Consider the following 18,630-nt stretch of genomic DNA (forward strand, 5'->3'; position numbering starts at 1 on the left):
TCTATTCCAAACTTAAAAATGGAAAGCGTAATTGTCACAGTGTCCCTCACAGTAATGCTTATGGTCAACAAAAGAAGTCTCAAGGCAAATCTAAAAAAATGTAGTATAAACACCAACAATTGGGAAGCACTGGCCTGCGAGCGCTCCAGTTGGAAAACAGCCTTTACCAAAGGTGTCATGGGCTTTGAAGACACTCGAACTCAGGACGCAAGAGAGAAACGTGCTAAGAGGAAGGCACGCTTGGCAAATCCACACCGTGATCAACTCCCGCCTGGAAACCAATGTCCCCACTGTGGAAGGACGTGTGGATCCAGAATTGGCCTCCACAGTCACTTACGGACCCATTGTTAAAATCGTGTTTATGGAAGACAATCTTACTCGGCTATGAGGGATTGCCAAAGAAGAAGGCCATCTCTGTGTTCTGTGCCCCCAAAAGGTGTCATGCGTAGTCATCCGTCCCCCGCCAGCCGTGCCCACATGTTTGTTCCTATAGTGCCCTCTAGTGGCAAGCTGGAGTGAGCACCGAGTGCAGGACATCCCCCTGGAAATTATTTTGAATACCAGTTGCTGGAAACTGTAGCAGGGATTTTGTGTTCGAATCCTGCTTGTGGGCTTCCCTGTGGGGCATCTGGTTGGCCACTGAGAAAACAGGATGCTGGAGTAATAAGGCCATTGGCCTGATCCAGCTAAAGGGCTCTTCTGATGTTCTTCGGCCACTCAATGGAGAGTCTCCCTCCCCATCTTCTGCTGCTGTTGAGTCTGAGCAGGGAGAAAGAGTGAGTTTTCAAGCCATGCATCTTGGGTTTTATAGGAATTATTCTCTCTCTGCTGATGTGCATAACACGGGGAGATGAAACCTGCTTTTTTCGAGGAGTCCCTCTTGCACGCAGCAGCGATGCCCATAAAATGCCCCCTTCTTTGTCCCCACCTCCCCATAGGGTGGGGAGAAAGAAACGGTTTGCTAGCTCCATGCTTGGTGCTTTGGGAAATGATGGGAAACAATGTCTCTTGAGCAGCAGTTGCCAAGCGCAATTTGCAAGGGATTTCGGACCGGTGGGCGGGGCAACTCACCTGTCAATTACATGGCATCAGAATGAGGGCATGTGACTGCCACATGGGTCCCAACCACCTGTCACATTCTGCCCATAATGCTGATCCAGATTAGCATCTGACTCGCGAAACCGAAAATAGGTCTCCTCCATTTATGTAGGCAATGCTGAGCCGCTGAGTACCAGATAAGGCACCTCCTCCATTTTGGGGGGGTTGGGCTAGATGACCCCTGGGGTCCCTTCCAACTCTACAGTTCTATGATTCCTAAGTTCCCATGAGATGGAGCTACGAGTTGGGGAGGCCAGGTTTCAAATGCCACCCCTGCCAGGCAGAGATCAAATGAGTCTTGAGCAAGCCACCCACAAGCCTGCTTAAACCTTCGTTTTCTGCCAGCCTCAATGACAGGTTTCCTGAAAACGGCTTGCACACTCAGGAAGCCACTTGCGCAATTCTCCACCCGGTTAGATGCCATGCTCAGAAACATACGCAGCAGCCAATGTACTTGTTCACCAGTTAAAACAAGAAATAAATAAAACCTTAGCGGTCCGCCCCGTCCACAAAAAAAGCCACTGAAATATTTTTTCTATTAAGAAAAACCTAGACACGACTTAGCACTTCCAGGTCCGATGGTCTCAACTCAGAGGAAACGCTAAAACATCGGGAGGGGAGAAATAAGCTCCTGGTCCTCAGTGAGGCGGAAATCCTGTGTCTGAGCTGTGCTACTTCAGAGCAAACCCGGCTGGTCTTTATTGTACATCCTGGAAAGTCACCCCTGATCATTCCGAGGCTAGACAGCCTAAGCTTGCAGCTACTTAGAACCCCATGAAGCTCAGCAAGGCTTACTTCTGAGTAAACCCGCATACGATTGTTTACCTACCTGAGGCTGTGTTATTTGGGTCATCTTCTGCCTCCCAATCCCAGTGCTTGCTTTCTCTCCAGGAGGCTCTGGAAGAGAAGAGTCAGTCCTTTGATTCTCCACCTTCCCTTAGGGCTTGCTTCTTCTCCCTCAAGAGAGGAACGACCTGGAGCAGGAGATCTACTGAGAGGGGGCCATCTAAGCACCCAGCTGCTTCAGACGGTTAGGGTCTCCCTCAGGCAGAGGATCCCAGGATCCCAGTCATCACAGGGTGGTCCATGGAGGTGAGTCACACCCAAACTGCAAGAGGATGGAGAAGACAGCTGTCAGTCACCAGAGATTTCCTGTCTGGAGCTGCAAGTGTTTGAGACAGAACAAGAAGAGGCTTCAGCATGGGGTTTCGTATTTAATAAAATTAGAGAGTCGGAGGCCTGGCTCTCTGCCATGCTCTGTGACACTTTAAAGCTTCTAGTCCTCAGTTTTCTCCTTCCCCAATAATTCTTCCCCAGTCTTGGTTTCTATTTTCTACACAGATAGTTGGTCCCTGTTTTCCCCTCCCATGGCAAATGGCCATCTGTCAGGGATGCTTTAGTTGTGATTCCTGCAATTAAAGCTACTACTACTACTACTACTATTATTATTATTATTATTATATTTAACCCCCCCCCCAAAAAAAATCTGGCTGGGTTTCCCAAGCCACTCTGGGCAGCTCCCAACAGAGGACTAAAAACAGAATAAAACTTCAAACATTAAAAACTTCCCTGAACACTCTAAAGCAGTGCTTCCAAAACCTTTTCTCATGGGCCACTTGAAGGTTGCTGAGAGTCTTGGTAGACTGATTAGGGATTTTTGTGCCTGTTGTAGCAACTGTAATGGGCTGGCTGGGCGCAGTATGATTTTTAAAATTGTATTTTCTTTGTTCCTTTTATTTTCTATATATTGTATTCAAATTCACATGCTATAGATTTCAAATTGCAATTCAGTAAGAATACAATATAAGGCATAAAAAGAAAATACAGTTAAAAATCAACATGACTATAGATCAGGCATCCCCAAACTGCGGCCCTCCAGATGTTTTGGCCTACAACTCCCATGATCCCTAGCTAACAGGACCAGTGGTCGAGGAAGATGGGAATTGTAGTCCAAAACATCTGGAGGGCCGAAGTTTGGGGATGCCTGCTATAGATGTTCCATCTTCAACTACAAATCCAGAGGCATGCTGCAGACCACCAGGGTCTGGTCTGATTTCAAATTGGATGTGGGACCTGTGTATTGAGATTCCTGCATTGCAGGGTGGGGTTGGGCTAGATGACCCCCCGGGGTCACTTCCAACTCTACAATTTTGTGATTCTAGGATATGTGCCCACTCAGCCACTCTGGTCTGCGGAACTTGCATTTTTGCCGGTTGAAAACCATTTCGCTGCATTGCAAGGTCCCAAATACTGCAAGTGTTCCTCGTAGTGGAGCTGCTCCAACATATGGGTGGCCTGATCCTAGTCACACAGATGCCCAGCCACAGCCTAGTGACTGTCTTCCCCAGCAAGGCAAGGCCAGGATCCCCCCCGCGCCCGGCTACAGCTACTACAGCTAAAGGGAACAGGGAAAAGCCATGCTTCCTTGGCCTGCAAAGAACAACAGAGTTATTGTTGCTAACGGGGGGGGGGGGGGAATGCTGCTTTGTGATTTCTCGTGAGTAGAGCAACCCGGACCTGCAGGAGGGTAGATTTCCCACGCCCTGTCGCTCCATCCCCTTCCTTCCTCCTCCGGCCAGCCTGCCAGTTGCTCTGCTTGGGAACATTTTGGGAGGGCTGGTCCCCAGAGCACAGAAAAACACTCCGCTCCAAACAAATACCCAGCAAAAAACAGCTATTCCCAGGGCAGGGCTCCTCCACCTCTGCTCCCTAGCCCAGCCTCCGCCAACCCCGGATACAGAAAACTTTTTCTCCCTCTCTCCTAACTCTACAACTCAGGGACAGCTCACGAAGCTGGATGCTGGAAGATTCGGGACAGGTGAAAGGAAGGACTTCTCCATGCAGAGAACAGAGTTAAACTATGGAACTCCCTCCAGCAGGAGACAGTGATGGCCACCAACCTAGATGGCTTTAAAAGAGGATTAGACAGATTCGCAGAGGAGGAGGGGGGGGCTATTGAAAGCTGTTAGTCATGGTGGCTCTGAATGCAGCAATGCTTCTGAATGCTGGTTTATGGAAACCACAGGAGGGGAGAGTTGTTCTTGTGCTTGCGTCCTGCTTCTGGGTTTCCCATTATTATTATTATTATTATTATTATTATTATTATTATTATTATTATTTGTAGTAGTAGTAGTCATTTCTAGAAGGTGTTGTAAGTCTTCATAGAATTGGTCAATTTCACTTTCTTCAGCACCGGTAGTTGGTGCATAAACTTGGATTACTGTGATGTTAAAAGGTCTGCCTTGGATTCGTATCGAGATCATTCTGTCATTTTTGAGATTGCATCCCATTACAGCTTTTGCCACTCTTTTGTTGACTATGAGGGCCACTCAATTTCTTCGACGGGATTCTTGCCCACAGTAGTAGAGACAAAAAGCAGAGACATCACCTTGCCGACAAAGGTCCGTATAGTTAAAGCTATGGTTTCCCCAGTAGTGATGTATGGAAGTGAGAGCTGGACCATAAAGAAGGCTGATCGCCGAAGAATTGATGCTTTTGAATTATGGTGCTGGAGGAGACTCTTGAGAGTCCCATGGACTGCAAGAAGATCAAACCTCTCCATTCTGAAGGAAATCAGCCCTGAGTGCTCCCTGGAAGGACAGATCGTGAAGCTGAGGCTCCAAGACTTTGGCCACCTCATGAGAAGAGAAGAATACTTGGAAAAGACCTTGATGTTGGGAAAGATGGAGGGCACAAGGAGAAGGGGACGCCAGAGGAAGAGATGGTGGGACAGTGTTCTCGAAGCTACCAACATGAGTTTGACCAAACTGCGGGAGGCAGTGGAAGACAGGAGTGCCTGGTGTGCTCTGGTCCATGGGGTCACGAAGAGTCGGACACGACTGAACAACTAAACAACAACAACAACAGTAGTAGTAGCATGCTACCCTATACCCGCAGGTCTTAGGGCGGTTCACAAGATACTGTAAAATCACAACATAAAATACAAAAATGCAAATGCAAACAAGAACAACCCAATAATTCCCCACACACACTCGAACACATTTTCAATGGACGTCTGCTCGGCCACTGTGAGAACAGGCTGCTGCACTAGATGGGCCACTGGCCTGATCCAGCAGGCTCTTCTTAAGTTCTCTGTTATAGGTTCAGCATTGCAGGCAGAAATTCAGCAGGTGTGGTAGCCCTCTACAAATCAAGAGCCTGTGTTGCCCAGTGGTTAGAGTGTCAGACTAGAACCTGGGAGATCAGGGTTCAAATCCCCACTCAGCCATGAAACTCACTGGGTGACCTTGGGGGCCAGTCACTGCTTTTCAGTCTGGCCTGCCTTACAGGGTTGTTGTGAGAATAAAACAGGGTGGAGGAGAACCTTGCAGGCCACCTTCAGCTCCTTGGAGGAACAAGGTGGGATTGAGGGCAAGGCCTCAGGCAGGAGAAAAGTGAGTGAATGCTAATCCATAGGAACATTGAAAGCTACCTAATACTGAGTCAGATTATTGGCCCATCTAGCTCAGTACTGTCTACACTGACTGGAAGCAGCTCTCTGGGATTTCAAACAAAAGTCTCTCCCAGCTCTACCAGGGAGTGAACCCAATGTTAGAAACTCATATATATAACCCAGCCAAATAGCACCTTAAACCTACGTTACGGTTGCCACAATGGAATGTCTAGGCATCCTTTTTTTGTCAATGGAGATTCTTATTATCAATCTCATTTTTATACCGTTTTATATTTGAAGGGAAAAAATTTCAAAGCAGTTTAGCACCCATTAAAACATCAAATGATACAATCCAAATTCAAGCTTCAAGGAAAATATTCCAGATGCTTCTCTTTCTGCTTTCCCCAGTCACCAACCCGGCATCCAGAGGTTTCCATGCGGCCGCAATTGGACCTGTGCCAGTCGCAAAACGCCTCCTGGCGCCTGGCTGATTTCTAACCCTGATTTGAACCTGGGACCCTCTGCCAGTGAGCCACGACCCTTCCCCAGCACAGCCAATGCACCAGATCCCCCACAGGTGACCCCAAGCCCCCATCACTGCCTCCTGCAACTTTGCTTATCAGCAGAGAGTGGGAGAGAGGGATTAGCAGAACAGAAAGAGAACAACCAAATGCCATTATCGTCAGGGCCTTTTCCTCCCTCGCTGATTGTTTCTTTTCGAGGCATCTGGGTCAGGCGGGGGCCCTGGACACAATGGGCTCAGCAGAAGATAAGGCTCAGGAGGATGGCAGCCATGGCGCAGGGGCTTCGGGAGGGCACCAGGTTGGGGAAGGCTAACTCAGGCTCTTCAGAAGAGTGCCATCAACGATTCTTTGTTTTGCCCCTTTCCATGGCTGTGTAATCTCACTGTATACAAGTTGCACAAGTGACAATAAAGGATTTTATTAACACTTTATTAATAATTCTGTGTTCAGGGCGGCTGTCTATCAGCTCCATCTGGTACGCAGGCCGAGACCCTCCCTGCCCGCAGACTGTCTCACCAGAGTGGTGCATGCTCTAGTTATCTCCCGCTTGGACTACCGCAATGCGCTCTACGTGGGGCTACCTTTGAAGGTGACCCGGAAACTGCAATTAATCCAGAATGCGGCAGCTAGAGTGGTGACTGGGAGTGGCCGCCGAGACCACATTGGCTCCCAGTACGTTTCCGAGCACAATTCAAAGTGTTGGTGCTGACCTTTAAAGCCCTAAATGGCCTCGGTCCTGTATACCTGAAGGAGCGTCTCCACCCCCATTGTTCAGCCCGGACACTGAGATCCAGCGCCGAGGGCCTTCTGGCGGTTCCCTCGTTGCGAGAAGCAAAGCTATAGGGAACCAGGCAGAGGGCCTTCTCGGTAGTGGCGCCCGCCCTGTGGAACGCCCTTCCATCAGAGGTCAGGGAGATGAACAACTACCTGACATTTAGAAAACACCTAAAGGCAGCCCTGTTTAGGGAAGTTTTTAATCTGTGATATTTTAATGTATTTTGCTATTTGTTGGAAGCCGCCCATAGTGGTGGGGGAAACCCAGCCAGATGGGCGGGGTATAAATAATAATAATAATGATAATAATAATAATATTTCAATTCAACGAGTGGCTCACAGCATCATAGGGGATAAAATGCTCAGGATCTCAATACGGTACCTTAAGGACTCCTCCTCCCCATACGAACCGACCCAGACCCTGCACTTGTTATCTGGTGCCCTTCTCAATGACCCCCATACCAGAGTGTTTCAGAGAGTGGCAACACAAGAACGGGGCCTTTTCAGTGGTGGCTCCCTGGCTGTGGAAGCTTGCCTGGTGCCATCATTATATGACTTTAGGCGCCAGGCAAAACCATTCCTCTTTATCCAGGCCTTTGGCTATTGAATAATCTATGGCCTGTTAAAGCTGGTGGGGGGCTGTTATTACGATTCTTTTATTATTATTATTCTGTCCGCTACTATGCTTTTTATTACATTTTTAATATTGATGCTCTGTAATATGTTCGTAATGTCATGCAACGCTCTGGGATCTTTGGATAAAGGGCGGTATATAAACTGAATAAATAATAACATTAATTCCAAGATAATGTGTTAGGAGTCACAAAACGGAGCGCAACTCAACCCCCGGTCCCAATATCACCTGCACCAGCCTTCCCAACCTGGTGACCCCCAGATGTTGTTCAGCTGCAGCTCCCATTGCCCTTCACCATTGGCCATCCTGGCAGATGCCCATCTACACCTGGAGGGCAACACCTGGTTGGTCTCCTCCAACGAGCCACGGCTCTCTAGCGCCGTTGGAAAAGAGCCTTTCCATTCTTGCTGCCCTGGACTCCTTTGTCAGGGGGGGCAGGGTACAAATTCTGTTGTTGTTGTTGTTGTTGTTGTTGTTGTTGTTGTTGTTGTTGTTGTTGTCATTCCTAGCCCTCTTGGGTGGGCCAAAGGCCTGATCCAAAAGGCACTTCTTACATTCTTTCAAGGCCTTCGGGAATTATGCCGAGGGCAGCAAATGAGAGCAGTACATGTGAAAAGGATCTAGGAGTCTTGGTAGACCACAGACTTGACATGAGTCAGCAGTGTGATGCAGCAGCTAAAAAAGCCAATGCAATTCTGGGCTGCATCAATAGGAGTATAGCATCTAGATCAAGGGAAGTGATAGTACCACTGTATTCCGCTCTGGTCAGACCTCACCTGGAGTAGTTCTGTCCAGTTCTGGGCACCACAGTTCAAGAAGGATACTGACAAGCTGGACCGTGTCCAGAGGAGGGCAACCAAAATGGTCAAAGGCCTGGAAACGATGCCTTATGAGGAACGGCTTAGGGAGCTGGGTATGTTTAGCCTGGAGAAGAGAAGGTTAAGGGGTGATATGACAGCCATGTTCAAATATATAAAAGGATGTCATATAGAGGAGGGAGAAAGGTTGTTTTCTGCTGCTCCAGAGAAGCGGACACGGAGCAATGGATTCAAACTACAAGAAAGAAAATTCCACCTAAACATTAGGAAGAACTTCCTGACAGTAAGAGCTGTTCGGCAGTGGAATTTGCTACCAAGGAGTGTGGTGGAGTCTCCTTCTTTGGAGGTCTTTAAGCAGAGGCTTGACAGGCATATGTCAAGAATGCTTTGATGGTGTTTCCTGCTTGGCAGGGGGTTGGACTGGATGGCCCTTGTGGTCTCTTTCTATGATATGGCATGGTCTTGCACAGATCGCAATCCACGCCACAATCTTTTGTTGAACGCCAACGGGCAAGTTCTGGCTTTGCAGGGCTTAGTTGTGCCCCTCTGCCCTGACAGCTCCTCCTGCGTTGCACTTTTCCTTGGCAGAACGGCACCCAAAAAACCTCCCACTTTACGCCATTTCTGGACCCCCGAAATGAGAAGCTCCCCCTGCCAGCATCTGCCTCCTCCTGGGTCAGATTAGGGAGGCTCACCAAAGCCGCTCAGCACTTTCTCAGGCACAGCCGCCTCCAACTGCCAGCCTGGATGTGGCCCAGAGGGCGGAAGGGGAAACAAAGGGAGGAAATGCTTTGGGGCACCATCTGCACAACATCTGGAGACCCAGGAGAACAGAAGGGCTCTGATCAACAGGAACCATATGCCCCCCTCCCCACACAACATGTTCCAGTGGCGCCACGTTGGGTGGGATGTGGGCTTGCATGAAGCCAAAGCACATTGCTGCGCGCGGGGGGGGGGGGAGCAGGTCCACTGAACTCCAGGCTTAGAATCATAGAGTTGTAGGCTTGGAAGGGACCCCCAAGGGTCATCCAGCCCAACCCCCTGCAAGGCAAGGAATCTCAGCTCGTGGCAGGCGGCCATCCGAGCTCTGCTTAAAAACCTCCGAGGAAGGAGAGCCACTTCCAGGCTTCTCACTAATTCACGGATGGGATTCCAGCACAAACCAGCAAACAGGTCTGGAAACCAATACGTGCGACAAAGTCCCCTATGATATTCTTGCAGGGAGGCTGGTAAAATTCAGGCAATGTTCCTTTTAGGAGGATTTGTAGCTGGTTGACCATCTGAACCCTAATTATTATTATTATTATTATTATTATTATTATTATTATTATTATTATTATATTTTTATTTGTACCCTGTCCTCCCTGGCCAGAGCCGGGCGCAGGGCAGCAAACATCATAAAACTCACAGTATACAAAGAATATAAGAACATAAAAACAGGCAATGAATTAACTAAAATACATCTTAAAATTGGGGACCCAAGTGGCGCTGTGGGTTAAACCACAGAGTCTAGGGCTTGCTGATCAGAAGATCGGTGGTTCGAATCCCTGCAAGGGGGTGAGCTCCCGTTGCTCAGTCCCAGCTCCTGTCCACCTAGCAGTTCAAAAGCACATCAAAGTGCAAGTAGATAAATAGGGACCGCTCCGGCGGGAAGGTAAACAGCGTTTCCATGCGCTGCTCTGGTTCACCAGAAGCGGCTTAGTCATGCTGGCCACATGACCCGGAAGCTGTCTGCAGACAAACGCTGGCTCCCTCGGCCTATAGAGCGAGATGAGCGCCGCAACCCCAGAGTCGGACACGACTGGACCTGATGGTCAGGGGCCCCTTTATCTCTTAAAATTAGTTCAGAGCAAATTAAAATCTGGACAGATGGCAGTCCACGGGTAAAATGGAGAGGGGTTAACATTCTCCAGGGCCAACTGTTACCACTGGTCTTATAAAGGACCTGTGATCGGGCTAGGAGGCCTCTTTAAGGCTTGTTCTTCTACAGAAAGAGAAGAATCCGGTCAAAGCGTGCTCAGCAAGGGGTCTTCATCATTCTGGGGAGAAAGCGACAGGTGGGGCGCCGCAGGGTGCTGGGTGCTGTTCGACATTGTTATATAACTGAAGGAATTCAGGGGAAGCCCATCAGATTTGCAGACGACACCAAACTGGGAGGGTTGGCTAATTTAAACCTGGGAAGATAGGATCTGGATGACCTTAAAAGATTGCAAAACTGGGCCACAAGTAACAAAATGAATTCAAATAGACACATGCCAGGTTCTGCACTTAGGCAGGAAGAACCAGGTGCACAAATATAGGATGGGAGACAGAAGAAGGTGTGAAAAGGATCTAGGGGTCTTGGTGGACCACAAGCTGAACGTGAGTCAACAGTGTGATGCAGCAGCAAAAGAGGCTAATGCTATTCTAGGCTGCATCAACCGAAGTCCAGTGTCCAGATCAAGGGAAGTCATAGCCCCACTCTATTCTGCCTTGGTCAGACCACACCTGGAATACTGTACTGTGTCCAGTTCTGGGCACCACAATTTAAGAAGGATGTTGACAAGCTGGAACATGTGCAGAGGAGGGCGACTAAGATGATCAAGGGTCTGGAAACGAAGCCTTATGAGGAGCGCTTGAAGGAGCTGGATATGTTTAGCTTGGGAAAGAGGAGACTCGGAGGAGATACGATAGACATCTTCAAATATCTTGAGGGCTATCACATGGCAGCATGCAGGGCACCTGGGCGCCGGGCTCTCAGGAGCGCCAGGCCGAGAGTCCGGGGCCCGAGAGTTGGAGTCCGGGGAAGAGTTTGCCCGTCGGTCAGAGTGTTGCGGCAGGCTCTGCCCTGTAAGAACTCTGGGCAACCAGGGTGGGGGGTGGGCGCCAGGCGGGTCTTTGCACCCCGGCGCTCCATACGCTTAAGACGACCCTGGGAGCATGCTTGCTTTCTGCTGCCCCGAAGGGTAGGACTCGAACCGATGGCTTCAAGTTACAAGAAAGGAGATACAGACTAAACTTCATGAAGAACTTTCTGATGATAAGAGCTGTTGGGCAATGGAACAGACTCCCACGAGAGGTGGTGGCCTCTCCTTCCTTGGGGGTTTTTAAGCAGAGGTTGGATGGCAATCTGCCATCTGTGATTCCTGCATTACAGGGGGTTGGACTAGATGTCCCTTGGGGTCCCCCAACTCTGGAGTTCTATGACTCTCTTCGCCAAGCTACAGGTCCTAATCCTCCCTTTGCCCTTTCCACCAAGGGCACAGGGCAGCTCAAGAGGCCAGGCAGCTAGGTCAACCTGGGAGCTAAATGCAGGAATTTAATCCGTCCCACAACTGAACTCTCAGGACGGCATCGTGACTGCCGAGCCATTTACAAGGGCATGGCAGCTCTGAAGAGCTCACGCCAACTCCCAGCTCACACCTTCCCTCCTTGTAAGAGCCAGCACAGAACTTACCTCTCCACAGGCAGGAGGACCCTGACGGGCTACATTTGAAGTCACAAGAGCAGGGTGTCTGGAACTGGGACATCCCAAATCTAAGAAAACCCTGTTGTACCAGGGACAACAAAATTCTCGACTCCTAGCGAAGCAGCCACGTCCTCTTGTTGCAACTTAATTGCACAAAACATTGAGAACTAACCACTTGCTTTTTCTCCCTTTCTAATTTCAACCTGAAGCTTATGCAAAAGTCCAAAATCCGCAGGAGCTGGAGGCTTACTGACCTTTATTGATTGCCAGGGGTTTTGTGCAAATACAGTTCAGGCAACTCTCTCTCCCTCTCAAAAAAATAAAAGAGACAAAGGCTGGGGTGCTTTCGTTGAGATTCCTGCATGTCAGGGGGTTGGACTAGATGACCCTTGAGGTCCCTTCCAACTCTGGAATTCTATGAAATCTTGAGATTGCCTCCAAATCGCAAGAGTTGAAACGGGCCTCTCGAACCAGATTTGCACAGTCAAACACAGGACAAGGCAGCCCTCCTTTGCTTCGTCAAAAGACATCCCTGTTCGCGAGTGAAGCAGGGAGAGAAGTCTCTGCTTTTTATACTGGAAAGGGAGCCTGGAGAGAAGGAGGCAAACTGCCCGGCTGGGGAGGAGAACAGGGAAAGCAGGTGGAGAGCAATCACGCCTAGTTTGGTCCTGTGGTTTGGCTCGCTTGCTCGAGTGCTCCAGAGCTATCAGTACCCAGGAATCCTCCTTCGCTACAGAGCAAGGAGCTACTGGTATAGCCACACGCTCTTCAGGGGGAAATTGCAGAGTTGGAAGACACCCAAAGGGTTATCTGTCCAACCTCTTTCTTGCAGTGGGGGAATCGCAGCATTTTATGCCACACAGGCAGGGTACTTGGGCTTGGCACATCCCAAATCTAAGATTCATGAAGAAAAGCAAACCTGTACCAGAGACAGCAAAATTCTCTTAGCAGAGGAGCCACATGTTGTTGATGTTAAATTGTGTATAATGAGGACCAACAAGATGGGTTTTTTTCTCATTCCAGTTTCAAACGGAAGCTCACGCCAAAAGCCAAATTCTGCAGGGGCCGGGGCCGGTTTGTGCAGCTCTTGGCAGGTCTGAAACAAGCATCTTCATCTACCAGCCTGCTCAGAAGCAGCCCACCCTGGTGCCCCTTCCCCAACCTGGTGCCCACCTCAGATGTTTCTATGACTCCCCCCCCCCAGTCCGCTTTCTGCTACCCATGCAACACCCTCTGTGGACACCACAACTCTGGCTCTACAAAGCAGTACAATTATCCGTTCCAAGACAGAACTGTTTATGAGAGAAGAGAAGCGGGGTGGGGTGGGGTGGTGGTTTAGCAGGAGATACAGAGTCTGTTCATCCCCCTTGCAGATTATTTGTTAGCATGAGATGTTCTCCTGTACTGCTATAATCCACAGAAATTCGGAGAGATTTCCAAACACTCCTGATTTGGTTTACAAGGTCTGCAGTTTTGCGCTCGTGCTGCAAACCGTGGAGCCAACATTTCATAAAATATAATTTAAAAGCACCCCACAGGAGCCCACTTCCTCCAACAGGCTCTAGATATGGCTTAAATCAGTCCGATCTGACCGACGCAACCTTCAGATCAGAGCACAGTGAGAGATTGCCTGTTGCCTGAGCAGCTAACAGGAACAGACAAGACAAGGAACTCAACACAACAGGGGGTGCACCATTCAGCCCCCCCCCCCAAATCTTCCTACCAGCATTTCACTTACCCACCAAAGCCTCTGCCTTCTCTTGCGGCTCTTTATTTCCTTGTCCTGCCATGGGGCTCCCACATCTGTTCTCCAGCAGAGAGAGGAACAAATTCCAGAAATTGCAGTGTGCACACTCTGGCTGTGCTGTTTTGCTGTGCTGGCCGGCTGCCGCTGCTGCTGATCTTACACGCCAGGAGGCCCGAGCTGAGTGTTGTTGACACACGCAGACAACCTCTCTCGGTTGCTTTGGCTGCTGCACACTGGCTGGGACAATGCGCTCTCTTGTGGTCGCACGCTGCCAAGGCGGCTGCTCAGGTAGAGCTGCTGCTGTTAATCTAGAGAGGAGCCCAGCAAACAGCGAGATAACATTGTTGTGGCTTCCAGAGCAGGCAGACACACTGGCAGCTGTTAGATTGCCAGGATGCTTAACACCAGGGCTGAGGTTTATGGCCCATTGCGAGGCCCCCCAGCTCGACTGTCAGGCTCTTTTTTGCATGGCACACCGCTGGGAGTTTGCAGAGCCAAGATCTCTGGCGGAGAAAGAGGCTGCTGGAGCAATTCAGATACAAGCAGCAAGGAGATGCCCTGCAAGGGCTTAAGACTTCATGCAACTTCTAGGAATTTGCAGGGATTTCTTTCCGCAGGGAAGACGTTCCTGCAGTAGGTTCAGTCCATGCAGAAGTAGGAGGAAACGCACACAGAACGATGCTTCGGCTTGCAACACACAGTGTTCAAACTTCCAGGACTTGGAGCGGAAAGGATGCACAGCAGGCCAGGAACGGTGAGGCTCGGGAAAGCTGCGCAAAGAGGCTTGCAGATGAGAGAAAGGTGATGGCAATCACAGACTTGGAAGGGGCCCTCAGGTCATCTAGCCTGTTCAGGCAGGACCTCTCAGCAGCCTCTGCCACAACGGGAATGGATTCTGCCCCCTTTGCAGCAGATGGCAGGGAAAGCGAAGAGCCCCTCAGTTTTCCAACTGGCCCTGATTGAGCTTTCAGGGTCTGCTGGCTTCGATCTTCGGGGAGGGGGGGGGGCTTTCCTTGGCAGCACCCTCCTAGCCCTGCAGGGGCTGCCGCCTGCCCGCGTTCCCTTGTCCTTCCTGCAGCCCCCAGCCCAAGCCGCCCACTTCCTGCCGCTGTTCCTGCACCCCCCGCCTCAGCCCCCCCACCTCCTGCACCCCCTGGCCCAAGCCCCCTTCCTGCGAGGCCGAGTGCTGCACCGCCTGCCGGACCTCCTGCCCCCCGGGCTCAAGGCCTGGTGCCGGGATCACATCCCGCTCGCCATGGGGCTGGTGCTGGCCCCACAGGCCCACCTCCTGGCCCAACCCGGCCCGCCCCTCCTGCTCCTGGTGGCCCCCCAGGCTCGGGCCTTCCTCCTCCTGGCCTGCCTGGCCCAGACCTTGCTCCTCCAGCAAGCCTGCTCCACACGGACCCCCAAGCAGCACCTCCTGCTCCTCCTCCTCCCAGAGCTCCCCCCAAGGCGGGTGCTCCTCTTCCACCCCACAGCGCTCCGGCCGCTGGCCAGCTGACCCCTCCTGCACTCCAGCGCCCCTTGCCAGCCGCCTCTCGCCTGCCCACTGCACCTGCCCCGGGGGCTCCTGGGGGCTCCTCACCCGCCTCTCCCCCACCCCACTCTGCAGCCACTCCTCGGCCTCCTCCTGCTGAGCCCCAAGGACCCCCAGCCAAGGGTCTCCCCCTGCCCACCCCCCAAGGGGTTCTCTCTCCCTGGCCTGGCTCTGCTCCTGCACCCCACAACGCAGCACTTCCTCCTGCACCCCCGCCCCCAAAGCCTCCTCCTGGACCCCCACCGCCAAGCCCCACGCCTCCTGGACCCCCTGCCCCAGTCCCAGCGCCTCCTGCTGGCAGCAAAGCCCTCGCCTGGCCCGCACCTCCGGTCGCCGGATGGCTCAAGGGGGAGCCATCTCACCCCACCGCCTCAAAAATAAAAATGGTCACCTTGGGACACTTGACCCCTTCTTCTCCGGACGGCAGCCCAGCCCCACAAACTCCCTCTCCTGCTCTGTCACCTGCGCCCCAAAGTCTCCCCAACCCCCTCCTGTCCCAGCCGCTCTTCCTTTCCCCGACCGGCCCACCGGGCGCTCCGTCCGGCCCTCCTCTTCACTAGTCTACCTTGACGCCTGCAAAGCGCCCTCCTTCCTCCTCCAAGCTCCCCTTCTCTCCCTTCTAAGACTCCCCCGCGAAAAACACCCGCTTTCCTGCCCCCCAAAAAGTACCCCCAATTTTAAAAAAATAACTTTTTCCCCTTATCGCCTTTGCCAGCAGCCCCTTCCTCACTTTCCGGGCGCGCCCGAGCGTCGCCCTCCCTGCCCGGCCGCGGCCTCTGCGCCACCCGGCCCGGCTCGGCTGGCCAAAGTCGCCCGGAGCGTGGGTCGCCTTGTTCCCTTCGCGCTTCGCTCCGCCTCCGCCGCCTCCCTTAAAGGAGCCTCGGCTCTGCAAAACAAAGGAAATAAAAAAGTGGGGGGCCGCAGGGCGAGCGGGCAAAGGGGCGTCCGATCACGGAAAGAGGGGGTGTCGAGGGCCAGGGAGAGGAAGGAGAGGGGTTCGCTCAAGGGGTCCCTCTGCGCTTCTCTTCTGCGCCCAGGGCGCACCGAGGAGACCCGGGGAGAGCTGGAAGGAAGGGGTTAACGTGAGTTTGTGCCCAAAAGGAGGGGGGTGGGGGTGGCAAACCTCCCCCATTCATTAAGTCACTCACTGCCCGGGTTATGTAACAGGCGGCGATGACTGCGCAGACCGTCGGGACAGGCGAAGGGCGAGCCCCCGGAGGAGGAGGCGGCGGCGCCAGGCCGGAGTGGTCCAGCCGTTCCTGCATCCCTGCATCCTCCGGCCCCAGCGAGACGCGCACTTGGGGAAACTCGCCCCCCGCCCACTACCACCCCCAGGATGATGCCGACGAGGAAGTTGTTGACTGGCCGCCAATAGCTAATGGCCTTTTGGGTTTTGGATGCAGACTTCAAAGGCTGAGGGAGACCTGAAGGGGTTTGGGACACGCCGAGAGTCTTAAGGGGGGGGGGGCTCTCCATCCAGGCGTGAAACGGCGACCTCCAACGGTCAGACCGCAAAAGTTTCGACTCACCCAGGATGACCTTTCCTGCCCTGTGTATTTTATTACATCTACGGCTTTTAACGTCTTGCTTTTAATCGCTATTTTTTAATTGATATTTTATATTACTGTATTTTAGGTAAACTGCTTAGAGGCTGTTTGTTTTTCATGGAGCACTATATTATTTACTTGATACATTATATCTTGCGCTCCCCTACCCTAAGGGCAGCAAACAGCAATAATAATAATAAAATCTTTAAAACGTTTTTTAAAAAAACAATTCCAATCCAGTAGCAGCCTGGGAAATATCTCAGCCTTGCTAAATAAACACAGATACCTGTTTCAATTAGCACCTCACAAACATGAATAGTTTTCAAGGTGGGGGTGGGGAGGTTTTTAGGGAGGGGGAGTTGGTAGGTGATAGATAGGTGGGTGGGTAGATAGTCAGTCTCAGTTCACATGTGATGATTCCTGAAGAACAGCAGCATCTCTAGCCAACTCAGGGAACAGTCCTATACTGAACAAGCCAGCCATTGGCCACCCTCTTGCCTTCTAGATGTGGTTGGACTCAAGACTCCCATCAGCCCCATCCAGAAGAGCCAATTGCCAGGAATGGTGGGGGGTTATGCTCCTCCATCACTGAAAGGGTCAAAGGTCACCCACCCTTGATCTAGAACAGGCATCCCCAAACTTCGGCCCTCCAGATGTTTTGGACTACAATTCCCATCTTCCCCAACCACTGGTCGTTAGCTAGGGATCATAGGGGTTGTAGGTCAAAACATCTGGAGAGCCGCAGTTTGGGGGTGCCTGATGTAGAAGATCTTGCTCCATAATGCCAATTTTATTCCAGGCATTTCTAGAGAACTCTACAGACATGATGACTAGAAGCTTTTGGCACAGTCCAACAGAAGTTCTCCAGTCCTGGCTGAAATGAAGGGGACTCAAACAGAATGACTAGTGTGCTCTTGCACAGCTCCCATTCATTTTAATTAGGCTTGTGCCGGTGATCTTCCCACTGGAGCATGACCATTTCGCTTTTACAAAAACATCCCAGACTTCACAGCCTTAGACTTGTGGGCACATTATCTTTTGCACTGTCTCCAGTGTGATCCAATCCCTGGTGTTTGAAGCCAAGTATGCATGGCATTATCCGTAATCCACATCAATCCTAGAGTTGCTTGAAGATTACTCCTGTTGCGTATGTCTTCCTTCAAACTGGCTTGCCTCCGAGTTGAAAACATCAGCCACATTCCCTCGGCAGTTAAGCTGAGGTGTGTGCATTTGAGACAGCTGTCGCACATGCCTAGATGGCAGCTTTATGAATGGGAGTTTGGCAGGGTTGCAGGTTTGGGGAAACCAAACAGGCCACACGCATCAGGTGAAGACATCCCCACCCCGCTCTCCAGTGTGCATAACATTTTGTAAATGCAACTTCAAATGTGCTGCGTTTTAAGCCACTAATGTTTACATAGCCTGAGTGATACGCCATAAGGCTTTCCATAGAACTGCAGGCGGATTGAAAAGCCTTGAGTGTTGCACTCTGCCTCTGTTTACGGACTTTCTCACAAAGAGGAGGCATTTATTGCAACAGCCTCTGACCCCCTAAGGGGGGAAAAAACGGAGCAGGAATGATCTCATTTCTGTGCCCAGACTTGCATCTGCTGTACGGATGGAACCTGAACCATCTCGTTCAATAACTTAATCTGGTGCTGCTGCTCCATAAGCTTGGCTGCAAAATCAGTCTAATTCCCTGGAAAGCACCTCCTCTTGTGCTGAAAGGTTTTTTGTTTTGTTTTTTGCTAAACTGGCACAGCAGGTGTTCTTCCGCATCCTAAATCTGTCCCCTACTCTTAAATCATTATGCGTTGCAAATCAGGGTATCAGATCCCTCCTCCGGCCTCCCTGTCTCTGCTTTGTAGCTCTTCTGTGTGATGTCTCTCAGTGGCACTTACACTTACATTTTCAAATTTCTTTTTAAGGGCAGGACACCTTTGTTTGGGGTTCCTTCCTTGTTCTCCTGCGTGAGAGGAAGGACCCTGTTGCAACAGCGAAAATAAAAGTGCCTTGCTTCGTACGTCCTGGTTTGGTCTCTGTTATTTGGTGGGCAGGAGACGCTTAAATTTGTCTGCCTGCCAGGATACCGGGACTCTACCTGGGTCAA

The 18,630-nt window shown here is 51.2% G+C and overlaps 1 protein-coding gene across 2 annotated transcripts in view; it reads right to left on the reverse strand.

The window, feature by feature from the left end:
• Positions 1 to 13,816, reverse strand: part of TNK2 (tyrosine kinase non receptor 2) — a 97,876-nt gene extending 84,060 nt beyond the window's left edge. The window contains exons 1-2 of one of the 2 annotated variants that reach the window (XM_060274274.2): positions 13,428 to 13,816; positions 1,928 to 2,206 (exon numbers count right to left, since the gene is read on the reverse strand). In XM_060274274.2, coding sequence (XP_060130257.1) covers positions 1,928 to 1,951 — 24 coding nt within the window. In that variant the 5' untranslated portion in view covers positions 1,952 to 2,206; positions 13,428 to 13,816. The remainder of the gene's footprint in view (positions 1 to 1,927; positions 2,207 to 13,427) is intronic. The other variant, XM_088669317.1, reaches the window with a different exon arrangement.
• Positions 13,817 to 18,630: the final 4,814 nt, after the last annotated feature.

This window comes from Zootoca vivipara, chromosome 5 (genome assembly GCF_965207765.1).
Source record: "Zootoca vivipara chromosome 5, rZooViv2.hap1.1, whole genome shotgun sequence".
Taxonomy (NCBI): Eukaryota; Metazoa; Chordata; class Lepidosauria; order Squamata; family Lacertidae; genus Zootoca; species Zootoca vivipara.